This window comes from Narcine bancroftii, chromosome 6 (genome assembly GCF_036971445.1).
Source record: "Narcine bancroftii isolate sNarBan1 chromosome 6, sNarBan1.hap1, whole genome shotgun sequence".
Lineage (NCBI taxonomy): Eukaryota > Metazoa > Chordata > Chondrichthyes > Torpediniformes > Narcinidae > Narcine > Narcine bancroftii.
This window is the reverse complement of record NC_091474.1, coordinates 96064469-96085803: the sequence shown is the minus strand read 5'-3', so window position 1 is coordinate 96085803 and position 21335 is coordinate 96064469. Positions and strand designations below refer to the sequence as shown.

The 21335-nt window shown below is 47.1% G+C and overlaps 1 protein-coding gene across 3 annotated transcripts in view; it reads right to left on the bottom strand.

Annotated features, from left to right (window-relative positions):
* LOC138736378 (annexin A7-like) overlaps positions 1–21335 on the bottom strand; it is a 92839-nt gene that overhangs the window by 11522 nt on the left and 59982 nt on the right. For all 3 annotated transcript variants that reach the window (XM_069885820.1, XM_069885821.1, XM_069885822.1), the window contains 6 exons: positions 19350–19420; positions 15513–15636; positions 12050–12144; positions 10943–11056; positions 5415–5585; positions 375–545 (listed from right to left, as the gene is read on the bottom strand). In XM_069885820.1, the coding sequence (XP_069741921.1) occupies positions 375–545; positions 5415–5585; positions 10943–11056; positions 12050–12144; positions 15513–15636; positions 19350–19420 (746 nt within the window). The remainder of the gene's footprint in view (positions 1–374; positions 546–5414; positions 5586–10942; positions 11057–12049; positions 12145–15512; positions 15637–19349; positions 19421–21335) is intronic.

Here is a 21335-nt window from a genome sequence, read left to right as displayed (position 1 = left end):
AACTGGAGACAGCTGTGTAATTTGTTATCTACTGGATCCACTTGGCAGAGCTCTCTGCTGTATACTGCAATCAGACAGTAACACTTCACACCGGTTGAGCACTGTAACACACTGTGTACCATTTCACCTTGCGGTTCTATACCCGCAATCTGTTGTTTTTACATTCGAATGATCTGTTTTCTGCACAGTACACTTCAGACTCTGCATCAAGGAGATGAGGGCCTTTTTGTTTTCTATTCACCTAATCAAAGCCTACATCACTTTATAATCCCCCACAAGACTCTGCAGACCCACTGCTCCAGCTATTCCTCTTCCCAAGTAAGAGTTGAGTTGAAGGAATCTGGAGGATCGAGCGCCTTTACCGCACTACTTACTCTCCCGTACTCTTGAATGGTGGCCTTAAGTTGGGGGAAGCTGCGTGTAGCAAGAATCATGTTGAAGGTAGATTCGTCCGTGCCCAGCTTCCCTTCTCCGGCACGGAACAGCCTCTCCGCATCTGCCGTTGCTTTCTGCATATCCACTGTCTGGGTCTCATCGCGGTTGCCCTGTCATTGTAAATCAGAGGCAATTTTAGACGGCGATGTAAGAATATGGTGCAAACACAAACCACTGGAGATACTCAGCGAGTCAGGCAGCATCCGTGGAGGGACAGGGGGTCGGCTTTCTGGATTGAGACCCCTCATCAGGAGTTCAGGTGGCCTCACAGATTTGCTGTCAATTCTGGGCTACGAAGCGTTCAAGTCATTCACAATCCCTCCACTGCAGTTCCCACCTTCTACTGTTGTTCACCAGGTACAATAAAAAACCCTGGCAAAGGGATTGGTAGATGCTGGCTAAATGCCTGAGGCTGCGTGTTGCGAGAATGGTCAAATAATAGCGAGATGCGCCAATTTTAAACCCGTATTTTTTACCCATTTACTTATTGCAATTTTTTTTTTGCCAGTTGCTTGAATTCCGGATTTTACTGTGTGTGGTACAATAGTACACAGAGAGCAGGACCTTCACACTATCTCATCTTTGCTGAACTATTATTCCGCCTATTCCCATCGGCCTGCACCCAGACCATAGTCGTCCAAGTCCCTCCCATCCATGAGATTTGCTCTTAAATGTCAAAATTGAACCATCATCCTTCACCTGTGCTGGGAAGAATGTTCATCCTAATGTTTCTTTAAAACCCACGTCCTCTAGTTCTGTCTCACCCAACCTCAGAGGTAAAACCTGTTTGTATTTACCTTCATAATTTTGTAAACCTCTGACAAATCTTCCCTCATCCTCTGACACTCCAGGGAATAGTTCCAACTGATGTAACCTTTCCTTGTGACTTAGCTCCTGGCAACATTCCTGTGAAGTTTCTCTGCAGTTCTACAGAAAGCTGCAGCATCAATCTTGCTCGAACCCCAGTGTTCAGATCCGGACCTGGGTAGCACTGGGCTGTTGGGAGTTTTCACACCAATTCCACACAGTCACTGCTTTACCAAATGGACAAAGGACATTCACTGGGACCTATTGCGCAGCATGGGTCAGGTGTTAGTCACCAATCTGTCTGTCCTCTCCCCATACCATGTGTGCAGTCACAGGATTACTTTATTTGGTGACCAGAACTGTGGAAATCAAAATCTGAAATTGCTGGAAGTGCTCACAAGGTTAGAAGGGATCTGCACGGAGGAAATGAAGTCAACCTTTGAGACGAAACAAGAAAATCTGCAGATTTTGTGATTGCAGTTTGCATAATCACATTGTTGGAGAAACTCAGCAAGTCAGGCAGGGTTCTGTGGCAAAGATAAAGATACGTGACCAATGTATTAGGCCTGAGCCCTTCATCAAAGTAGGAGGAAATATCGTTCAGACAGACGCAGAGGGAAGAGCATAGGGTTATAGGTGGATTATGGGTGGGAGGGCACAAGGGAAAAAAACTGAAGGGGTAGCAGATAACTCTCTCCCTCTCACCCCATCCCTCCGCCTCCTTTTCTCTAACCCTCCATTCAGAGAGCTACCCCCGCTCACTATCGCAGATTCTTTCTCATGACCCCCTCACCCAGATCTACCTCTCGCTTGAGGCCCTGTGCTCCTCCCCCGCCACCTTTCCTCACATTTTGTTCAGATACCTGCCTGCATTTTGCTCAGATCTTGATGAAGGGGCTCAGGCCTGAACCGTGGTCATGTACCTTTAGCTTTGCTGCGTATAGAATGATGCCCGACTTGCTGATCTTCTCCAGCATGAAACTTTGAGATGTTGGGCAATTTATTGTGAGTTCAACGATTGCAATGCCAGTGTTCCTTTTACATTTATTTAGCAACACAGGAGGTGAATGAGGAAGAGGAGGGACGTTCCTTGCTGGCTGCTGTTTATAAACAGAGTGCAGAGGCGACAATTTGATCGTGTTACTTGGTGCAAACAGAACCAAAAGTGCGATCTTTTTTGCCCTGGTGATTCACATAAGCATGAGCAGTACTTATCCAAAGTTCTGCTGAATGCTTCAGTATTTGGTGTTTGAGTGCTAGTGTTTCATATGCAATAATAAAAATAATTGCACAAATCTAAATGTTGAAAGAAATAATAGAAACCAAGGTCTGAATAACTGGTAATATAGACAGAAGTCACAGTACCCGTTGGTGCCAAAGACATAGGTCAGCAATGGAATGAGGTCCTGCAAAACCGAGATAGGGTTAATGTAAGGATCTCCACGGCGGCGATTGCTGGATTACTCCACGGCGGCGATCGCTGGATTACTCCACGGCGGCGATCGCTGGATTACTCCACGGCGGCGATCGCTGGATTACTCCACGGCGGCGATCGCTGGATTACTCCACGGCGGCGATCGCTGGATTACTCCACGGCGGCGATCGCTGGATTACTCCACGGCGGCGATCGCTGGATTACTCCACGGCGGCGATCGCTGGATTACTCCACGGCGGCGATCGCTGGATTACTCCACGGCGGCGATCGCTGGATTACTCCACGGCGGCGATCGCTGGATTACTCCACGGCGGCGATCGCTGGATTACTCCACGACGGCGATCGCTGGATTACTCCACGGCGGCGATCGCTGGATTACTCCACGGCGGCGATCGCTGGATTACTCCACGGCGGCGATCGCTGGATTACTCCACGGCGGCGAACGCTGGATTACTCCACGGCGGCGATCGCTGGATTACTCCACGGCGGCGATCGCTGGATTACTCCACGGCGGCGATCGCTGGATTACTCCACGGCGGCGATCGCTGGATTACTCCACGGCGGCGATCGCTGGATTACTCCACGGCGGCGATCGCTGGATTACTCCACGGCGGCGATCGCTGGATTACTCCACGGCGGCGATCGCTGGATTACTCCACGGCGGCGATCGCTGGATTACTCCACGGCGGCGATCGCTGGATTACTCCACGGCGGCGATCGCTGGATTACTCCACGGCGGCGATCGCTGGATTACTCCACGGCGGCGATCGCTGGATTACTCCACGGCGGCGATCGCTGGATTACTCCACGGCGGCGATCGCTGGATTACTCCACGGCGGCGATCGCTGGATTACTCCACGGCGGCGATCGCTGGATTACTCCACGGCGGCGATCGCTGGATTACTCCACGGCGGCGATCGCTGGATTACTCCACGGCGGCGATCGCTGGATTACTCCACGGCGGCGAACGCTGGATTACTCCACGGCGGCGATCGCTGGATTACTCCACGGCGGCGATCGCTGGATTACTCCACGGCGGCGATCGCTGGATTACTCCACGGCGGCGATCGCTGGATTACTCCACGGCGGCGATCGCTGGATTACTCCACGGCGGCGATCGCTGGATTACTCCACGGCGGCGATCGCTGGATTACTCCACGGCGGCGATCGCTGGATTACTCCATGCCAATGATCTCTGGATTTTTCCGAGAAATTATAGTCCATAATCCAGGAAATTAAAGTCCAGTGAGCCTGATGTCAGTAATGGGGAAGGTGTTCTCAGAGATCGGATATACAAGTATTTAGATAGCCAGGGACTGATTAGGGATGGTCAACATAGCTTTGTGCCTGGTAGGTTGTGTTTAACCAATCTTGTATAGTTTTCCATCAGATTCATGGTGAAGTAGTGAACTGGGGTTGACATTGGCTATACGGGAGAAGGCAGAAAGTAGTGGTGGATGATTTCCTTTATGACTGGAGGCCTGTGTCTAATGGTGTGCCTCAGGGATCCACTGTTGTTTGTCATCTATATCAGTTATCTGGATGATAATGTGTTAAATTGGATCAGCAAGTGTGCTGATGACACAAAGATTGGAGGTGCAGTGAGGAAGTATTTGAGACCAGGAGAAAAAATGGGCTGCAAAATGGCAGATGGAATTTAATGTAGACAAGTATGAGGGGTTACACTTTGGAAGGACAGACCAAGATAGGACATTCACTGTATCACTGAGGAGGATGGTAGAATAGAGGGATTTGCGAAGCACGTACATTATTCCCTGGAAGAGGTGTCACAGGAAGATAGATCATAAAGAGAGAGCTTTTAGAACATTTCCTTCATAAATCCAACTATTGAGTATAGAGTTGGGATTTTAGGGTAAAATATGAGACATTGGTGAGGCCACATTTGGAGTATTGTGTGCACTTTTGGTCAAAAAGAATGAAAGAGTGCAGAGAAGATTTACTTGGATGTTGCCAGCACTTGGAAGAATTGAGTTGCAGGCAAAGGTTAATCAAGTTGTTCCCTGAATCATAGAAGAATGAGAGGAGATTTGATAGAGGTGTACAAAATGGAGATAGATAGAGTAAATGCAAGCAGGCTTTTTCCACTGAGATGGGTGAGATAAAAACTAGAGGTCATTGGGGACAAGGGTGAAAGGGGAAAAGTTTAAAGGGAGCATTATGGGGAACCTTCTAAAAAATATTATTTTCCTTGTGTGTGAGGCAGAATAACATTGTATGTGATGTCATGTATGTATTCTGACAATAAATCTGAAATCTGAAAGGGGATATTAGGGGAACCTTTTCACACAAGAGTGGTGACTGTGCGGAATGAGCTACTGGCTGAATTGGTGAATGCAAGCTCGATTTTGACTTTTGAGAAAAATTTGGATACAAAAGGGTGCAGGTCAATGGATCTAGCCAGAAAAATAGTTCTGCATAGACTAGAATTCACCAATCCTGGATCATACAGTCAAACACAACTAAAATCGAGAGGCATTATGACTGAAATTTTAAAGATGTTGATAGAACATGGCATCATAGTTCAAAACTGTTTTCATATATTGAAGCGTGGGATAAACCAAATCTTCCACCACGATGTATCCTGAAGATGCCACATGCCGCCACAAGTGGGGCTTGTCCCTGAGCTGGTTACTTTTGTCATTTCCCAGTAATTTGTCCCCATTGCATCCTCAATCCAGTCCCTTGGCCCAGTCAGCACTGCACTCCAATTACTGACCTGTGACATGGAGATAAGTAATCTCTTGAAATGGCCACTGGTATCTTTCTTCAAATCCTTCTCCAGATTTCTTCCCAGCTCCTCCTTGTAACAGCGAACAATCTCCCGGATCTCCTGATTGTTCCTGGTGCAGAGGATCTCGATGAGCACCCGGTCTTGTGTTCCGGCTCCCTGTGGAATTGGGGGGTAGGGGGAGGAAATGAGGAGGTGAATGAGACATGGCAGAGCCCTAGGCAAATACTGGCTGGTTACTTGCAAACATCTCTAAGGCATCTTTGAGTCACACTCCTTAGAAGCCAGACCCGCCCTTGTGTGCAGTGCTGAAGAGAAGGGAGAATAGAGTTCAGAGGAAAAATACATCAGCCACAATTCCAATGGCAGAACAGACTCAATAGGCTGAATGGCCTAATTCTGTTCCTGGGTTGAGGTAATATATATTACAACCTCCTGAGAAAATTCCATAACCAGTTCAAGCTGAAAGAGGAAAGGTTTAAAGGGGATCTGAGGGGTATTTTTCCACACAGTGCGTGTATCGAATTAACAGCCAGAGGAAGTGGTAAAGATGAGTATTATTGCTACATCTGAAAGACATTCAGATGGGTGCAGAGATGGGAAAAGTTAACAGGGGGAAGGGTCAAACTCAGGCAAATGGGATGAGCTTGGATAGACAACCTGGCCTGGAGAAGATGGGCCAAAGGGCTGGTTCCATGAGGACCAGTACCAAGCTGGCATCGTCCCATGGTGTTTTGTGACGAATCAATGACAGTTCAGCCCACGGCACCTCAGTTCCTCCCCACTTCGCTATCACATCAGCGGGGCTTAAACCCAAGACTTGTCTGGACACAAGACAACACACAAACAGTAAATGGCAACTGATGAGGGCTCTGTGGGAGCAGAGATTGGCTGAGATCATCCGGAACAGCTGCTGGCTTCAGTATGACCTCACCCTCAGTAACTCTGACCCAGTGTGGTTTCAGGGAAAACAATCACTGTTGCTCTGACAACTGAGCAGAGATGATCCATTCTTTCCTCAGAGCAGCAATTTTCCAGCCCTGGCAGTGGACGAAATCTCCTCTCCACACTTTCCAGTCCAATTTGAAAATAAGCAGCACTCGGTATTCTTGGAATATTGGAAGGCTTATCACTTTTGTGTCAGTAGATAGCCTTTGAGATCGCCAGGAGGTACTGCAACTCAACTACATTTGGATTATAGGTTTCAGCAAATCCATCATATTACAGGAATTTCCACTGACAGCAACACAGCAACATCAGTGTCCTTTCTCGTTCAAAGGCCACTACATCAGAACACCTGCACCACTTAGAGCTCAGTACAGCGGGAGAATACCCACACCGTTCCCTTTAACAGCCACCCCCAAGGTCACTGTTCCCCTGAATATAGTTACCCCCAGGGTCACTGACCCCCTGAATGTAGTTACACCCAGGGTCCCCAAGAACACAGTAACCCCAGAGTTACTGCCCCCATGAACACTGTTAGCCCCAGGGTCACCGTCCCCACTGAACCCAGTTACCTCCCCCCACAAGGTTCGCCATTCTACTGAACAATGGAGAACTGCATTGCCGCTAACCTTCTTTGCTGTGAGAAAAACTGTCCACATAACTGTTGCCTTTCCTCCATGGCTCTACTGAGGTGGACTCCCTCTCCTCATAAGCCTTGATGTCATTGTCTGAGATACAGCATGGTAACAGGCCCTTCTACCCCATGAGCCCGCGCCTCCCAAATACACCCATGAGACTAATTAACCTACAAACCCTGCATGTGTTTGGAACCTGTGAGGAAGCCAGAGTACCCCTGGGAAACCATACTGGGCCCTGTCTTCTCAAGCTTTGGTAAGGTTATGCAGTTCCTGCTGCATGGAGAAACATTTTGGAGAATAGCTAATGTTTTTGTGACTAAATTTAACAACATCTTGATACAGTCTGACTCTGGAGATTTTCGTCCAGTTTATCAAGCCCTCTGTACCACTGAGCAATAGTGGGTCGTTCACAACACAGAGCAAGGTTGTAATTGGAGGGCAGACAGAGCAATCTCTCAATACCATTCGAACAAACACTTCTGGGTGCGTCCCTTCAACTGAAAACATTAGAAGCAGCACTCATTTCCTGTCCATCAACATTTCCAGGGTCCCCACCCAGTGCAGCTGTATCAGGCTTATAAGCCAAGCCCGAGGAGCGGCAATGTTTTTGACTCTTGGTGCCTTACTCTGAGACAGATTCCGGACACTGCAGGAGGCCGCCATGTCTGGCAACCAGCCCAGTATGTAGGCAGAGGTGTCACAGAGTTAGACACCAGGCAAATAGGCCCTTCAGCCCAACTTGTCCACGTCTGCCTCAGCTTGTCCCATTTGCCTGATTTTGGCCCATTTTCCTCAAATTCTTTATCCATGCCTGTCCTCATCATTTGCCCTTCCACCAACTCATATATGCATCACTCTGCGTGTGGAAAAAGTTGCCCTTGTGTCCCTTTTATTGTCATCTACTCACAGCTTAATTCTCTGCCCCCGAGCTTTAGACTTCCGTTCCTTGGGGGAAATTATTGTGGCCCTTCACCTTAACTTTGCCCTTCATGTTTTCTTTTTTAAAACCTACACTACATGGAAGAAAGCTGCAGCCCACACACCTCACGCCCTCCAGTCCCAGTCGCGTCTTTGTCAATTTTTTCTGCACCCTTTCTAACTTCATGATACCTTTCCTATAGTTTGGTGAGACATTACCTGGGACAATGAGCCTTCGGAGCCGTTCTAGAAGGCCAAAGATGCTATGGCCAACGCCACCCTTCTGGTACACCCCAGGCCAGAGGTGCCATCCGCCCTCACAGTAGACACCTCCAGCACAGCGGTAGGGGGCATACTGGAACAATTCATCGAAGGGCAATGGCAGCCTCTGGCCACCTTTAGCAGGCACCCCTGGCTTCCCAAACTCAAATACAGTGCCTTTGACCGGAAGCTATTTGTTGTTGTACCTGGCAGTTCCAGTATTTTCTAGAAGGCAGGCAATTCAATGTCTTCACAGACCATAAACCATTGACCTTTGCCTTCCGTAAAGCAGCAGACCTGAGGTCACCAGTGTCTGAATTCACCTCGGACATCCAACACATTGGTAAGACCAACATGGTGGCCGACGCACTGTTTCGCACCACAATTGAGTTCATCCAGGCCCTTCCATTCCTTAGGTGAAGCAGGAGGACCCTGAGATCCCGGCATACAGAACACCAGTGTCTGGCCTCAGGCTGGAGGATGTTACCATCGGTCTTGGCAACCAGGTGCTCTTCTGCAATGTTTCCATTGGCAAACCCCGCCCCATCGTGCCAGCAGCGTGGAGGAGGCAGGTCTTTGACGCAGTGGACAACCTGGCACACCAAGCCATCAAGACTTTTGTTCAGTAGATTCATCTGGCACAGCTCTGGGAACAGATCAGTCAGTGGGGCAAGACCTGCATGCTCTGCCATACACACATCAAGGCACCACCACCCCCCCAACCCCAGACTTTTGAGCCAGTGCTCAAAATTAGTTCAGTCAAGTCCATGTTGACATTGTAGAGCCATTGCCGGTCTCTCATGGGGTGAGATATTTCCTCACCATGATCGACCGCTCCACACGGAGGCGATCCCGCTGGCTGATACAACCACTGAGACCTGTACCAGGGCACTGATTAACACCAGGGTGTCGAGATTCCGAGTCCTGGAGCAGATGAAAACCGTTAGAGGTACAGTGTTCACTTCGGGACTTTGGGCAGTGCTAGCCAAGTTGCTGGGAACCCAGCTCCACTACACCAGGCCTTATCACCTTCAGGCCAACAGGTTGGTGGAGCGGTCCCACAGGCACTTAAAGGCGGCCTTGATGGGCTGATTCAAGGGGTTGAACTGGGTGGACGTTACCCTTGGTCCTCCTGGGGATCCACACCAGGCCAAATGCCTTCGCAGCTGAGATGGTATACAACGCACTGTTGGTAATACCAGGGGAGTTCTTGGCCACCGCCAAAGACCCAGAGGACTCCACAGCCTCATTGACTAAACTGAGGGTAAAACTGGGCTGTCTGGCACCTCTGCAGCCACACAGCCAGGCCCCAAAGACTTAGAAATCTGCGAGTACATGTTTGTTTGGAGGGTGGCACTTCGAAAAACTCTGCAACGGCCGTATGAGGGACCGTATAAAGTAATCAGACACAACGGCTCGACATGTGTGCTGCATATCGGCGCCAAGGAAGAGACTTTCACTACTGACCACCTCAAACCAGCACACCTGGACATTAGCCAACTGGTCTCCCCGCAGCCCCCGCATCGCAGAGGTAGGCCACTGAAAGTGGCGATAAGCGCTCCGATCACCAGTTCTGGGGTGGGGGGATCATGTAATGGCCTGCTAACCGGGAGACAAAATGGCCAACGAATGCAGCGACCACGCAGACCCCACGGGGCCAACGACCCAAGGGCAGGAAACAGCGAGCAAACAGCGAGAGCGCCGCCTAATGGGAGATCGGCTCTCCCGATGCCAGCAGCGAGGAGTGAATACAAGTAGAGCTGCCGGTGCGATAAACCAGTCTTCGATTTTAATTCCTTGAGCATAGGTCTTCCTACCACACTTCGCTACACGACCAAACGCTGGTGCCCAACTTTAATAATGCTGCTAAATTCAAAAGTGATCACTCCCTGAATCTTGAGGTTAATTTAAACTGTGAGCTCTGACCATGTACGAAAAGGTATTTAATAAAGAGTTGGGGGGGGGGGCGGGGACAGAAAGGGGTAGAGTTAGGGTTTTGTATGTGCGTGTTTTTTGCTTCATACAAAATTTTATATATATTATTGAAATGTTACAATTGTTAATTTATAAAAAAGGGTGAAAGGTTGAAGGGAAACTTTCACACAGAGAGTAGTGGGAGTCTGGAATAAATCACCAGCTAAAGTAGTGAATAAGAGTGTAATTTCAACATTTAAAAAATGTTTTCGGGCAGGTACATGGGTGGGAAGGGTATGGAGGGCTATGGACTGGGCGCGGGTTAGTGAGATGAGGCACAATACAAATTCGACAGACTAGAAGGGTCTGTTTCTGAGCTGTTAATGTTCTAGGGTCTGTGGTGAAGGTGCACTTCTACTTATTCAGATGAGTGCAGAGGGAATGATTTTAAGAAGGCAACTCATCCAAGGCAACGTTGACTAATCCATCACCCTAAACATTCGTTCCCCCATCCAGCAGACCACAGGCTGCAGCGTCCATCGACAAAATGCGCTGCTGTTGGCCCACACTACCTCCCGAACCAGGAGGAGCAGAGACATGGTTACACCACCATGCCCGAGTTCTCTTCCGCATGGCACACCATCCTGTCTTGCTGTGGGGTCTATCCCAAAACACCATCCCCAACAGCATGGTGGGAGCACGTTCAGTCGGTGTGGAAGGTTGCTCACCACTACCTCTGCAAGGGGAATTCGGAGCAGGAAACAAATGCGTGCAGACAAAGGTAGAATGAAATTATCTGAGCTTCCACGATTCTGTTGATTACAGTTAAATCAACAGTACCTCCATTGCCTTCCTCAGACTCCAAGCATCGTAGTAGGTGGTGGGCTTGAACAAGGCGATAATGATTTCCTCCATGTTGCCAGTGAGTTCTGATTTCAGGTCTTTGATCAAATCCTTTAGAAAGTGAATCACAGAGTTACCATCAGTACCAAGAAAATCAAAGAATGGACAATTAATTTTTTTTAAATGTAACGATGCAGCTCAGTTGAAGCCAATTACAATCCCTGAAACCCTAGCCACCCAATTACACCCGATGAACCAACTCATCCCATACTTTGCGGCGGGTGGAAGGAAACCAAAGCCCCCAGGGAAAACACACAGAAGTCAAGGGGAGAAGAAACAAATTCCTAGAGACAGTGCTGGATTTGAACCTGACTCACTGGCACGGTGGTAGCGTTGCGCTAACCATGCTACAGGCGGTTCGAGTATCGGTCAGATACAAATAGGAAACAAATTGGAATGAGTTGCCACAGCTACTAAGTTCAGACAATGCTCAGCAAGTTTAACCTCACAGTCAGTGTGTGGGACAATACCACAGTGAGGGTCAGTGTATGTGGATCTGCACCCAGTGAGGGTCAGTGTGTGTGTGGGATACATCCCCCAGTGAGGGTTACTGTGTGGGACTGCACCCCAGTGAGGGATGTGTGTGTGTGTTGGATACATCCCCCAGTGAGGATTACTGTGTGAGACTGTACCCCAATGAGTGTCAGTGTGTGGAACTGTACCCCGGTGAGGGTCAGTGTGTGTGGATCTGCACCCAGTGAGGGTGAGTGTGTGTGGATCTGCACCCAGTGAGGGTGAGTGTGTGTGTGGATCTGTACCCCAGTGAGGGCCAGTGTGTGTGACTATACCCCAGTGAGGGTCAGTGTGTGTGGGACGGTACCCCAGTGAAGATTAGTGTGACTAATTTTGCAAAGGCCTGGTTTCCAATGAGCATTAGTGCCGGTGGGGCAATGCCCCAGTGGGGGTTAGTGTCTAAGGTCTTATATCTCTATGACTATTGGTGTTTGGTACTCAGGGACGTTCTCTGTGCAAGGACAATTCCTCCACAATATGTCAGTGACAAGAGAGAGAGAGAGAGAGAGAAACCAGCAACTGCATACTCACTTTGCCATACAACGTCTTGAATGCTAACTTAATCTTCTGTCTTTGGTCATTGGTGCGGTTTGCCACGACGTCGATAATTGCTTGCTCATTAGTCCCTGTACAACAGACAAGTTTTTTTTGTTTTTTTTTTATATTTTTTTTAATTTTTTATTTTTCACACCATAAATCACATTAGCCATGATATACACTATTTCTTTTTCACACATATACAGTGACTTTTTCTCCCCCCCCCATTTCCTCCCAAACCACCCCCCCACCCCCCCTCCCTCATCCATTTTAGGTATACAATCTAGGTTGCATTAAGCCAGTCAGACAATGTTGTCATTCAACAAAATTACACCAGAAATTCTACTGAGTCCATTTAAGGCACCTTTATCCCTACACTTTGCTGCATTGACCATAACCTAAGGTGCCAATGCAGGAAAAATAACACTTGGTCCAGCAAATAATTTACTTTGAACGAAAAAATGTGCAGATACTGGGGTTGAGCATCCTGCGAAACCATTCCATTCCCACTTTTTTTTTTTCGCACATCAATGATTCTTCATGTTTTGTAACCATCTAAGACTCTGACCAGCTGACTCTTTTTGCAAACATCTTAAATATGTAGATTTTAATTCCCATTTCAACAACCGAGGAAGTAACCAGAGATTGTCTGACTATAAACTCTTGCCATCTTGAAGTTAGGCTGACTGGCCTATTCCATGCTGAATGACTCTACAGGTCTATAACAAATACTATTCATCTTCCCATTCAAGGCATGTGCAAGTTTCTGCTCTGCCCAGGGGTCAGTCAATGGCCTTCCTCTTCTGCAATCTGAAGAATTTCACACATCCGCATATTGATGGATCTTCCCAGAGTTCACCGTCAAAAATAACAACTGCCCCACTCACGCTATCCTCCTGAAAAGCAGTAATGGAAAACAAAAGACCGTGGGTAGTATAAATCTGAAATAAAACCAGAATATGCCAGAAATATTCAATGTGCCAGACAGCATTCGTGGAGAGAGAAACAGAGATAATGTTTCAGGCTGATGACCTGATGAAAAGAAATGGGAAAACATTCTCAGTTGTAGAAGGTAGACTAATTTTAATTAGAGCTGACCTGTCTGCAAATAGATGAATGAAATAGAGAGGTAAAAAAAAATCTGGAAGGCTGAGGTTGATTGTTTCACAAAGCATCCCCATCACTGTGGTCTGGGTATTTTTAGCCCAAACAGGAAGCCTGAGGTTTCCTGGAAGGACAGTATTGAAACTTTTCTGGTTTTGTGACCATCGTTGGTTTCGGGATCATAATATCAGACCCTATTTGCATTAAAATATTACTTAATTCATTTATATTCCCAAGTTGTTGATTGGTAAGGGTGTCAAAGGTTATGGGACAATGGGTTGAAAGGAATATATCACCCATGATTCAAATGACAGAGCAGATTCGATGGGGTGAAGGGCCTAACTACTCTTAATCCCTTCTGCAAAATCTTCACCTGACGATCAAAAATACTCTTGCTGTATCTCCCATTAATTATCACTGCAGCAATGAGAATTTCATGGGCCTTTCAGATAGATATCAGTGCTCACAGTCTGAGCTCTCTGAAAATTTGCACATCGCACCATGTAATCAGCCAGTTTATTAAACAGTTCCATTAATATTAATCTTCTGTTTTATCCTTTACTTGTTTTTTTTTGGTGGGGGGGGGGGTCACATTTTCAATCCTGATGGGTTGATCAGTCTGATTAACTAAGCACACGATTTGCTGACTGAGAGGGTTTATGTGATTGTTTGGAGTGTGGATTGTTAGCTTGAAGTTTGATTGGATTTGGATCCAAAATTGAGAAATCTCCTGCTTGACTGCACGCCATATAGTTCATGCTGGTTAGGTAGGACTTGCCCAAACCAGGCTTTCCTGGAAGGGCAGTACTGAAACTTTTCTGGTTTTGTGACCATTATTGATATCGGGAATCACAATTTCAGACCCTATTTCCATTAAAAGATTACTTAATTCAGTTATATTTCCTAGTTGTGGTAGGATTCCAACGTGTATCTCAAAATCAGTAATTCTAAGCCCTGCTTTACTACCTTTCTCAACTTGGGATCTTCACAGAGATTCTGTTTGGATCATTTAAAATCTTCTTTCTCTGTTATTATCACTGGTTATTCTGACTTTTATTCTCTTTGTATGGTGAGATTTTATCTGTGATCATAAGTTCATGATCCTAATCGCTGACTCTACTTCCCAAGTAGGAAATCACTGAGCACCTTCACTCTGTCTGCATCAATAACAGGGATCTCCCAGTGGCCAACCATTTCAATTCTGCGCCCCACTCTCATGTCGACATGTCTGCCCGTGGCCTCATGGGCTGCCAAGCCAAGGCCACCTGTAAATTGGAGGAGCAACACCTAATATTCCATCTGGGCACACTCCCACCAGTTTCTGCTTGGCCCCTCCCCATTCTTCCTTATCCCGCTGTTTCCTTTCCTCCAGCTCTCTGGGAGATTGCTTCGCTCAGCAACTCCGCTCCGTTCGCAACCCTCGCGACCTCCCCCCAGTGGCCAACCACTTCAATTCAGAGTCACACTCCCGTGATGACATGTCCCACCCTGACCACCCACAGATTGGAGGAACCTTATTTTCCGTCTGGGCACTGTCCAGCCACATGGCATTAACATTTATTGCCTTCCACTAAACCTGCTCGCCTTTTCTTTCCCCTCCCCCCTTTCCTGTCCTTCCCATTCTTTCACGTACACAGCCCTACCATCCTCCCTCCCCCTCACTGATGCTGTCCACTCCCTCCTTTCTCCACCGATTATCTCCTGCCTTGCCACCCCTCTTTCCCCTCCCCCCCCCCACCATTTTGCTCGGACGCTTGCTGGCATTCTCTCATACTTTGATGAAGGCCTCAAGCCCGGTTCTGTATCCCTGCCTTTGCTACATAAAGGACACTGTTTGACCTGGTGTGTTTCTCCAGCGTTGTGTTTTTACTTCCCGGTAATTTATCTTTTACAGGAATGGAGAATCAATGAAAAATAAAGTGCAGAATAAGTTAATACACAAAAGTGCTGGAGAAACTCACAGTTCTTCATGGCAAAGATACAGAGCTTACATTTTGGGCCTGAGCTTTCAATCAAGGTGTGAGCAAAAAGCAGGCAGGTGCCTGAATAATAAGACGCAATGTATATGTGGAGAAGAAGAGATGTAGGTGGAAGCAGGCAACTCAGATGGATGGAATCCTGTTATTTAAATAGCCAGAGGCTACAAAAAAAGTCCTTTTATATGCTGCGAACATGTTTACTGTGTATACATGCCAGGAACGTAAGGAGCAAGACAACGTCCACAAGATCCTTTCATTCTGTGCATGGGTGTAATAACTACTGTGTTCCAGGTCATAAATGATGGAGGAAGGAGGTCATCGTTCTCATTGCACCCCTTCGTTAAACCTTTGATGTGCAACACGGAGGAACTTACCAGCTCCCTTCATGGCCTGTCGCAAAATTTCGGCATCACTCTGAGGGTTGAAGTTGGCCACTGGTTTGATGGTGCCCTGTGTCCCACCTCCAATCGACAGGCCCCCAATGTTGGGCATCGAAGGCTGTGCCCAAGGAAGCCAGGGAAAGAAGAAACAAATTACTTCAGATAGTATTCTTGTAAAATCATCCATCACAACCCAAAATCATACCGACATTTACAAACTGCACGACAGCTATTTTGTAAATGAGCAGCAAAAGCCTGCAGTTGAAAATACAAGCACGCTGGGCAACTCTCGAGAAATGGAGTTAATGCTGCAGGCCGATAGTAAAACGCGAATGTCTCCAGACCCCGCGGCTGAAGTAAAAACACAATGCTGGAGAAACTCAGCAGGTCAAACAGTGTCCTTTATATAGCAAAGATAAAGGTACATAAAGGGCTCAAGCCTGACACATCGGTTCTATCTCTTTATTGTTATAAGGTACACTGTTGACTAACATTTGCAGCTCAATGGCTTTTTAATCCTGATAATAAAAGTTCTCACTTTAGTTTCAACCTCTCTGACCGTTCCGATGAAGCTCCATGACAGAAGCATCTTGCGATAGGAGGGGCTTAGATAGGGCAGACAGCACCACCTTTTTCCTGGGGTGATGATAGGAAATTCCAGAGCACATCTGTTTAAGTTGAGTGGAGGAAAGTTTACGGGAGATGTCCTAGGTTATTATTGTTTTTTAAACGCAGGAAGTAGTGGATGCCTGGAATGCTTTGGCGGGGGTGGTGGATGGAGGCTGGAACAGTGGGGACATTCAAAGGACTTTGAGACAGACACATAGATGAAAGAAAAATAGAGGCTCAGGGGGTGAGGTAGGGAAAAATTAGAATGTGTGGAGTAGGTTTGCATAGGTCGCATAACATCGTGGGCTGAAGGGCTGTAATGTTCTATGTAATATTTGGTACATCTGGATCAAACACAAAATTCTCATACTGTCCATGGTATAGATGGCCAACAGGAGAACTGAAGGCAGGATAGGACTGATGATCGTGTCATATAGAAAACACAAAGCTGCTATGTTAATATTATTCACTAATCTGCTGATGTAGGCTTAACTAAACTTCCCTGAAAGATAGCAAGTTTACAAACCAGAGGTCATGGGTTAAGGGTAAAAGGGGAAATGTTTAGGGGGAATTTCTTCACACAGACAGCAGTAGGAGTTTGGACGAGGTTCCAGCTGAAGTGGTGAATGCTGGCTCAATTTTAACATTTAAGAGGAATTTGGACAGGTACATGGATGGGAAAGGTATGGACTGGGTGCAGGTCAATGGAAATAGATTAAAGAAAGGTTTGGCACTGACTAGAAAGGCCGAAGGGGCCTGTTTCTATGCTGTAATTGTTCTATCCTCCAATTCTGTTTGTTGGTGAACGTTTGTTTCTCAATGGCCTGCTGCTGACCAACTCCAGCAAGTCCTTGTTTACATCCCCACCTCCAATGTTCTACTCCAGAGAGTAATAATCTTTTTGTACGCTAGTGGTGAAGCAGTACTGCCGTAGAGCATGGGGATCGCTCCATATGCTGCATGTGTGCAGTTTGTAGATTCTTCTAATGTTCACCATGGGCTCCTTCCCCCCCTCTTCCCAGGTGATCTGTTTCCCCTTCAAACCCCACTGGCATGCTGAACTGATAAACAAACGGCCACTGTGAAACGTCCATGGCCAACAGGAGAATCTGAGGGCAGGATAGGAATGTTGATCATTTTCCAAGAGCTTGCCTCCAGTTGATGAGTCGAGTGACCTCTTTCTGAGCCCAAAGAATATAAAAAACTTGTTCATACTGTAAAATACAATCCATTATTACCCCAGATAAATGTGTGAAGCTGAAGTGGGAACTCTTTTTAAGAAGCTGAGGTTTTAATTTTTTAAATTTAGACATGCAGCCCAGTAAAAAGGCCCTTCTTGACCTACAATCCCTCTATGTTTTGATGGGTGGGAGGGAACCCACACAGACATGAGAAAATACAAACTCCTTACAGACAGTGCCAAATTCGAACCCCAGTCGCGGGCACTGTAAAAGCATCGCGCTAACCGCTATTATAACTGTGCAGCCCAATGGAGTTGATACGAAATGAGCGACAGAATAAATGGCCACGTACTGTGATAGTACAGATCTATCACCAATGTACATAGTGTATATAGTTACTGTATCTAGACTGTGCTTACAGCGATTGGTTGAGAGCTTAGCCACGCCTACAGTCTGGGCCTTAACAGGTTGTGTCCCTAGCCAAGTCAGATCATTCCAGACTGGTCGGCCACCTGTGAAGAGCTCCTGTCTTTTGCTAATAAAAGCCTTGGTTTGGATCAACAAGTCTTTGATTCTTTCAACGAGCTCTACACGTACGAACTCCAATTTATGCTATTTGCAAAAGAACAAAGGTGACATAAATCTTCTCAAGTTGTCACAATCTGCAGTGATCTGCCAGTGATACTCTGGAAGTAGGTGTAATATAAACTTCCAAAAGGAAATTGGGTACATAATCTGAAGGGGAGGAAGACACTGACGAAATTGCAGAGGAGAAAGGGTGATGATACACTTCTCTCAAAGAGCTGGCATCTGTTCAAAGGAGAGAGAGGGCACCTTCCCCTCTACTGAGCATGATGCACAGGAAACATGGGCAAGACTTATGCTGGAGTCTACTCATTCACAACAGCAGACCATGGCAGATTGCATTTGCAAAGATTACTGTCAATGGTGGAATGGAAATCACAGACTTGGAATATGTCCTGTACTCCAAGGCTCATAACTACAGGGTAATTTTCCACTCCTCCTGGCTAATATAATGACTTGAACACCCCCCCCTCCACCCCAACAGGAGCAGTGTCACGAGCTCAGTGGTGAAGCATTGGGAGAAATATAAGAGCAGAGATAGGTTGTTCAGCCCATTGAGCCTGCCTTGCCATTTAATCATAAGCTGATCCATTTTCCCACTGCCCATTACCTTTGATTCCCTGGCTAAACCAGAACCTATCAATCTCTGCCTTAAATACACCCAATGACCTGGCCTCCACAACCGCCTGTGGCAACAAATTCCAGATTTACCACCCCATTTGCTTCAATCGAGCCCACAACCTTCTAGATCTCCCCTCCTCACTCCCAATGAGCTGTGTGTCTGTCATCCCTCCCTTCCCGATCTGGTTCCACTCCTCACCACGTTCCAGCATGTGCAGCATCTCGAGTTTCCACATCACCTGACAGTCTCTGTCCCTCCCTCACCCCTTTCCCTCTCTTGCCTGGCTCCATGTTTCTGCCGATCACCCAGCGACCACTCCCAAGTCCGCCTCTCCCCTCCCGCACTGGGTTCTATCTGCTAATCGCCCTCCTCACCTGCTTCCACCCAGCCCCTGCCTCACCCCTCTTTCTCACCTCTTTAAACTGGTTGCTACTCCTGTACTCTCGGTCCTGACGCAGGGGGTTTCACAGGAACATTGACCACCCTTCTGCCCCCACAGTTGCTGCCTGGTCCACTGAGTTCTTCAAGCAGTTTGTTTTGTGTTCTATTAACACCAGTTTATGGCACAAATAGAGACAGCATGAGAAGACATTTTATAAGTAGAACTGATAGCAGAACACATGTTGACTTTAAAATTCTGGTTTTCCATTAGAATGAACAACTTTAATCAGTCGCTATATACCAGTGACTCAATTATAAATGGGATCTATATCAGGTAACTAAAATACAACTGTAATGAAAACATAATTTGTGTCAGCCTCGTAAATTAATGGCTCCTTAATATTCAACACCAAGGTTGGTGATCACTGGGCAGTGGGTTATTCGGGGACATACCTGCGAAGGAGTTGGGTTTGGGCCAGTTGGAACACCCCCGGCACCAGGCACTGGTCCAGATCCATACCCACCTGGAAGACAATGCAGAAGAGTCATCAAGCTTTCATAGCAAGACTAGCTTTGCACTGATATTGAGCAGCATTACTTGTTCAACAGAACTGATTCCTTTTGAAAGATTTTTTACTCTCTCTTTTTTCCATCGATTCCTGTGTAATGAAATGGAGTCACATGAGGACAAGGAGAAGAGAGGAAGGTCGGAGTGGATAGTGAAGACCAGGTTGGGGGGAGGAGCCATAGCCAGACGACAACTCCTCTTAATTACTCCTCCAAAAGAACCCCACACTCGCTGAATTCATCACTTTTCATCATCTCCCCAGCATGGCCTCTAAACTCATAGTTTCCCAAACCTGAACTATCCGTATCTACCTCCTACCCAAGATCCACAAACCTTATTGTGCCAGTAGATCAATCATTTTTCTGCATGCTCCTGACCCACCAAACTGGATCCCACTTTCCACAATCCCATTTCTAATACCCCCAGTCCAGTCCCTCCCCACCTACATCCGGAACACTTCACACACCCTCCATCACTTCAACAACTTCCAATTCCCTGAACTCGATTGCCTCATCGTCACCATGGATATCTAATCACTATACACCTCCATCCCCCTTCATTACTTTCTTGATAATAGACACAACCAGTACCCCTCCACCACCATCCTCCTCCACTGGCAGAACCTGTTCTCGCCCTCAATAACTTTTTTGACTGATCCCACTTTCTCTAGGTTAAAGGGGTAATCATAGGTACCCACATGGGCCCCAGCTATGCCTGGTTTTTTGTTGGCAACATGCTACAAAGCCCTTCAACTCTTCCTCCACTATAACGGTAACTACTTTGGTGTTGCCTCATGCACTCATGACGACTTTATTCACTTTGATGCTAACTTCCACCTCAATCTCAAATTCACTTGGTCCATCTCCCTTTTCTCGATCTCGGTCTCCCACCTCGGGAGACAAACACTTGACGGACATCTTCTACAAACCCACCAACTCCCACAGATAACTCCACAATTCACACCTTGTCTCCTGTAAGAATTCCATCCATTCTCTCAATTCCTCTATCTTCATCACATCTTCTCCTCGAACAAGGTCTTCCATGCAAGATCATCAGAGGTGTCCTCCTTCCTTAAACACTTCTTTAAACAGCACGGCTTTCTCTCTGCCACTATCAACTTGGCTCCGACCTGCATATCCTCCATTACTCACACGTCTGTCCTGGCCCCCTCCACCCCCAACAAAGACAGGATTCCTCCTGTTCTCACCTACCACCCCATCAGCCTCCATGTCCAACACATCCTCCTTCACCTCTTACTACATGATCCTATGACAATACACATATTCCCCTCTCCTGCCCTCCACTGGGACCATTCCTTCTGTGATTCCTTTGCCAATTTCTCCTCCCCCCATCAATCGACTCCTTTGCACCTACCCGTGACGGCCCGGGATGCTCATCACCATCATTCAGGGCCCAAAACAGTCCTTCCAATTGAATTAACATTTCACTTTTGAATCTGCAAGGGTCATCTACTGCATCTGGTGCCCCCGTTGTGGTCTCGACATCAGAAAGACTGGGTGCAGACTTGGAGATCGCTTCATTGAACACCTCGGCTCTGTCCACCACAATAACATGGATCTCCCAGTAGCCACCCATTTCCATTCCCCATCCCATTCCCCTCCTTACATGTCTCTCCATGGTCTCATGCACTGCCAGACTGAGACTACCTGCAAATTGGAGGAATAACACCTAATCTTTCACTAACACTAACTTCTCCAGTTTCCATTAAGAACCCCCCCCCCCCACTTCTTCCTGTCACCTTCCCTCTAGTTATCACTCTTTCTCTCTTCCCTTTGCCCCGTCTCTTTTCACAGAGCCAAAATCAATTCTCGTATTTCCTCGATCATAATCAATTAACAGCATTTGGATGC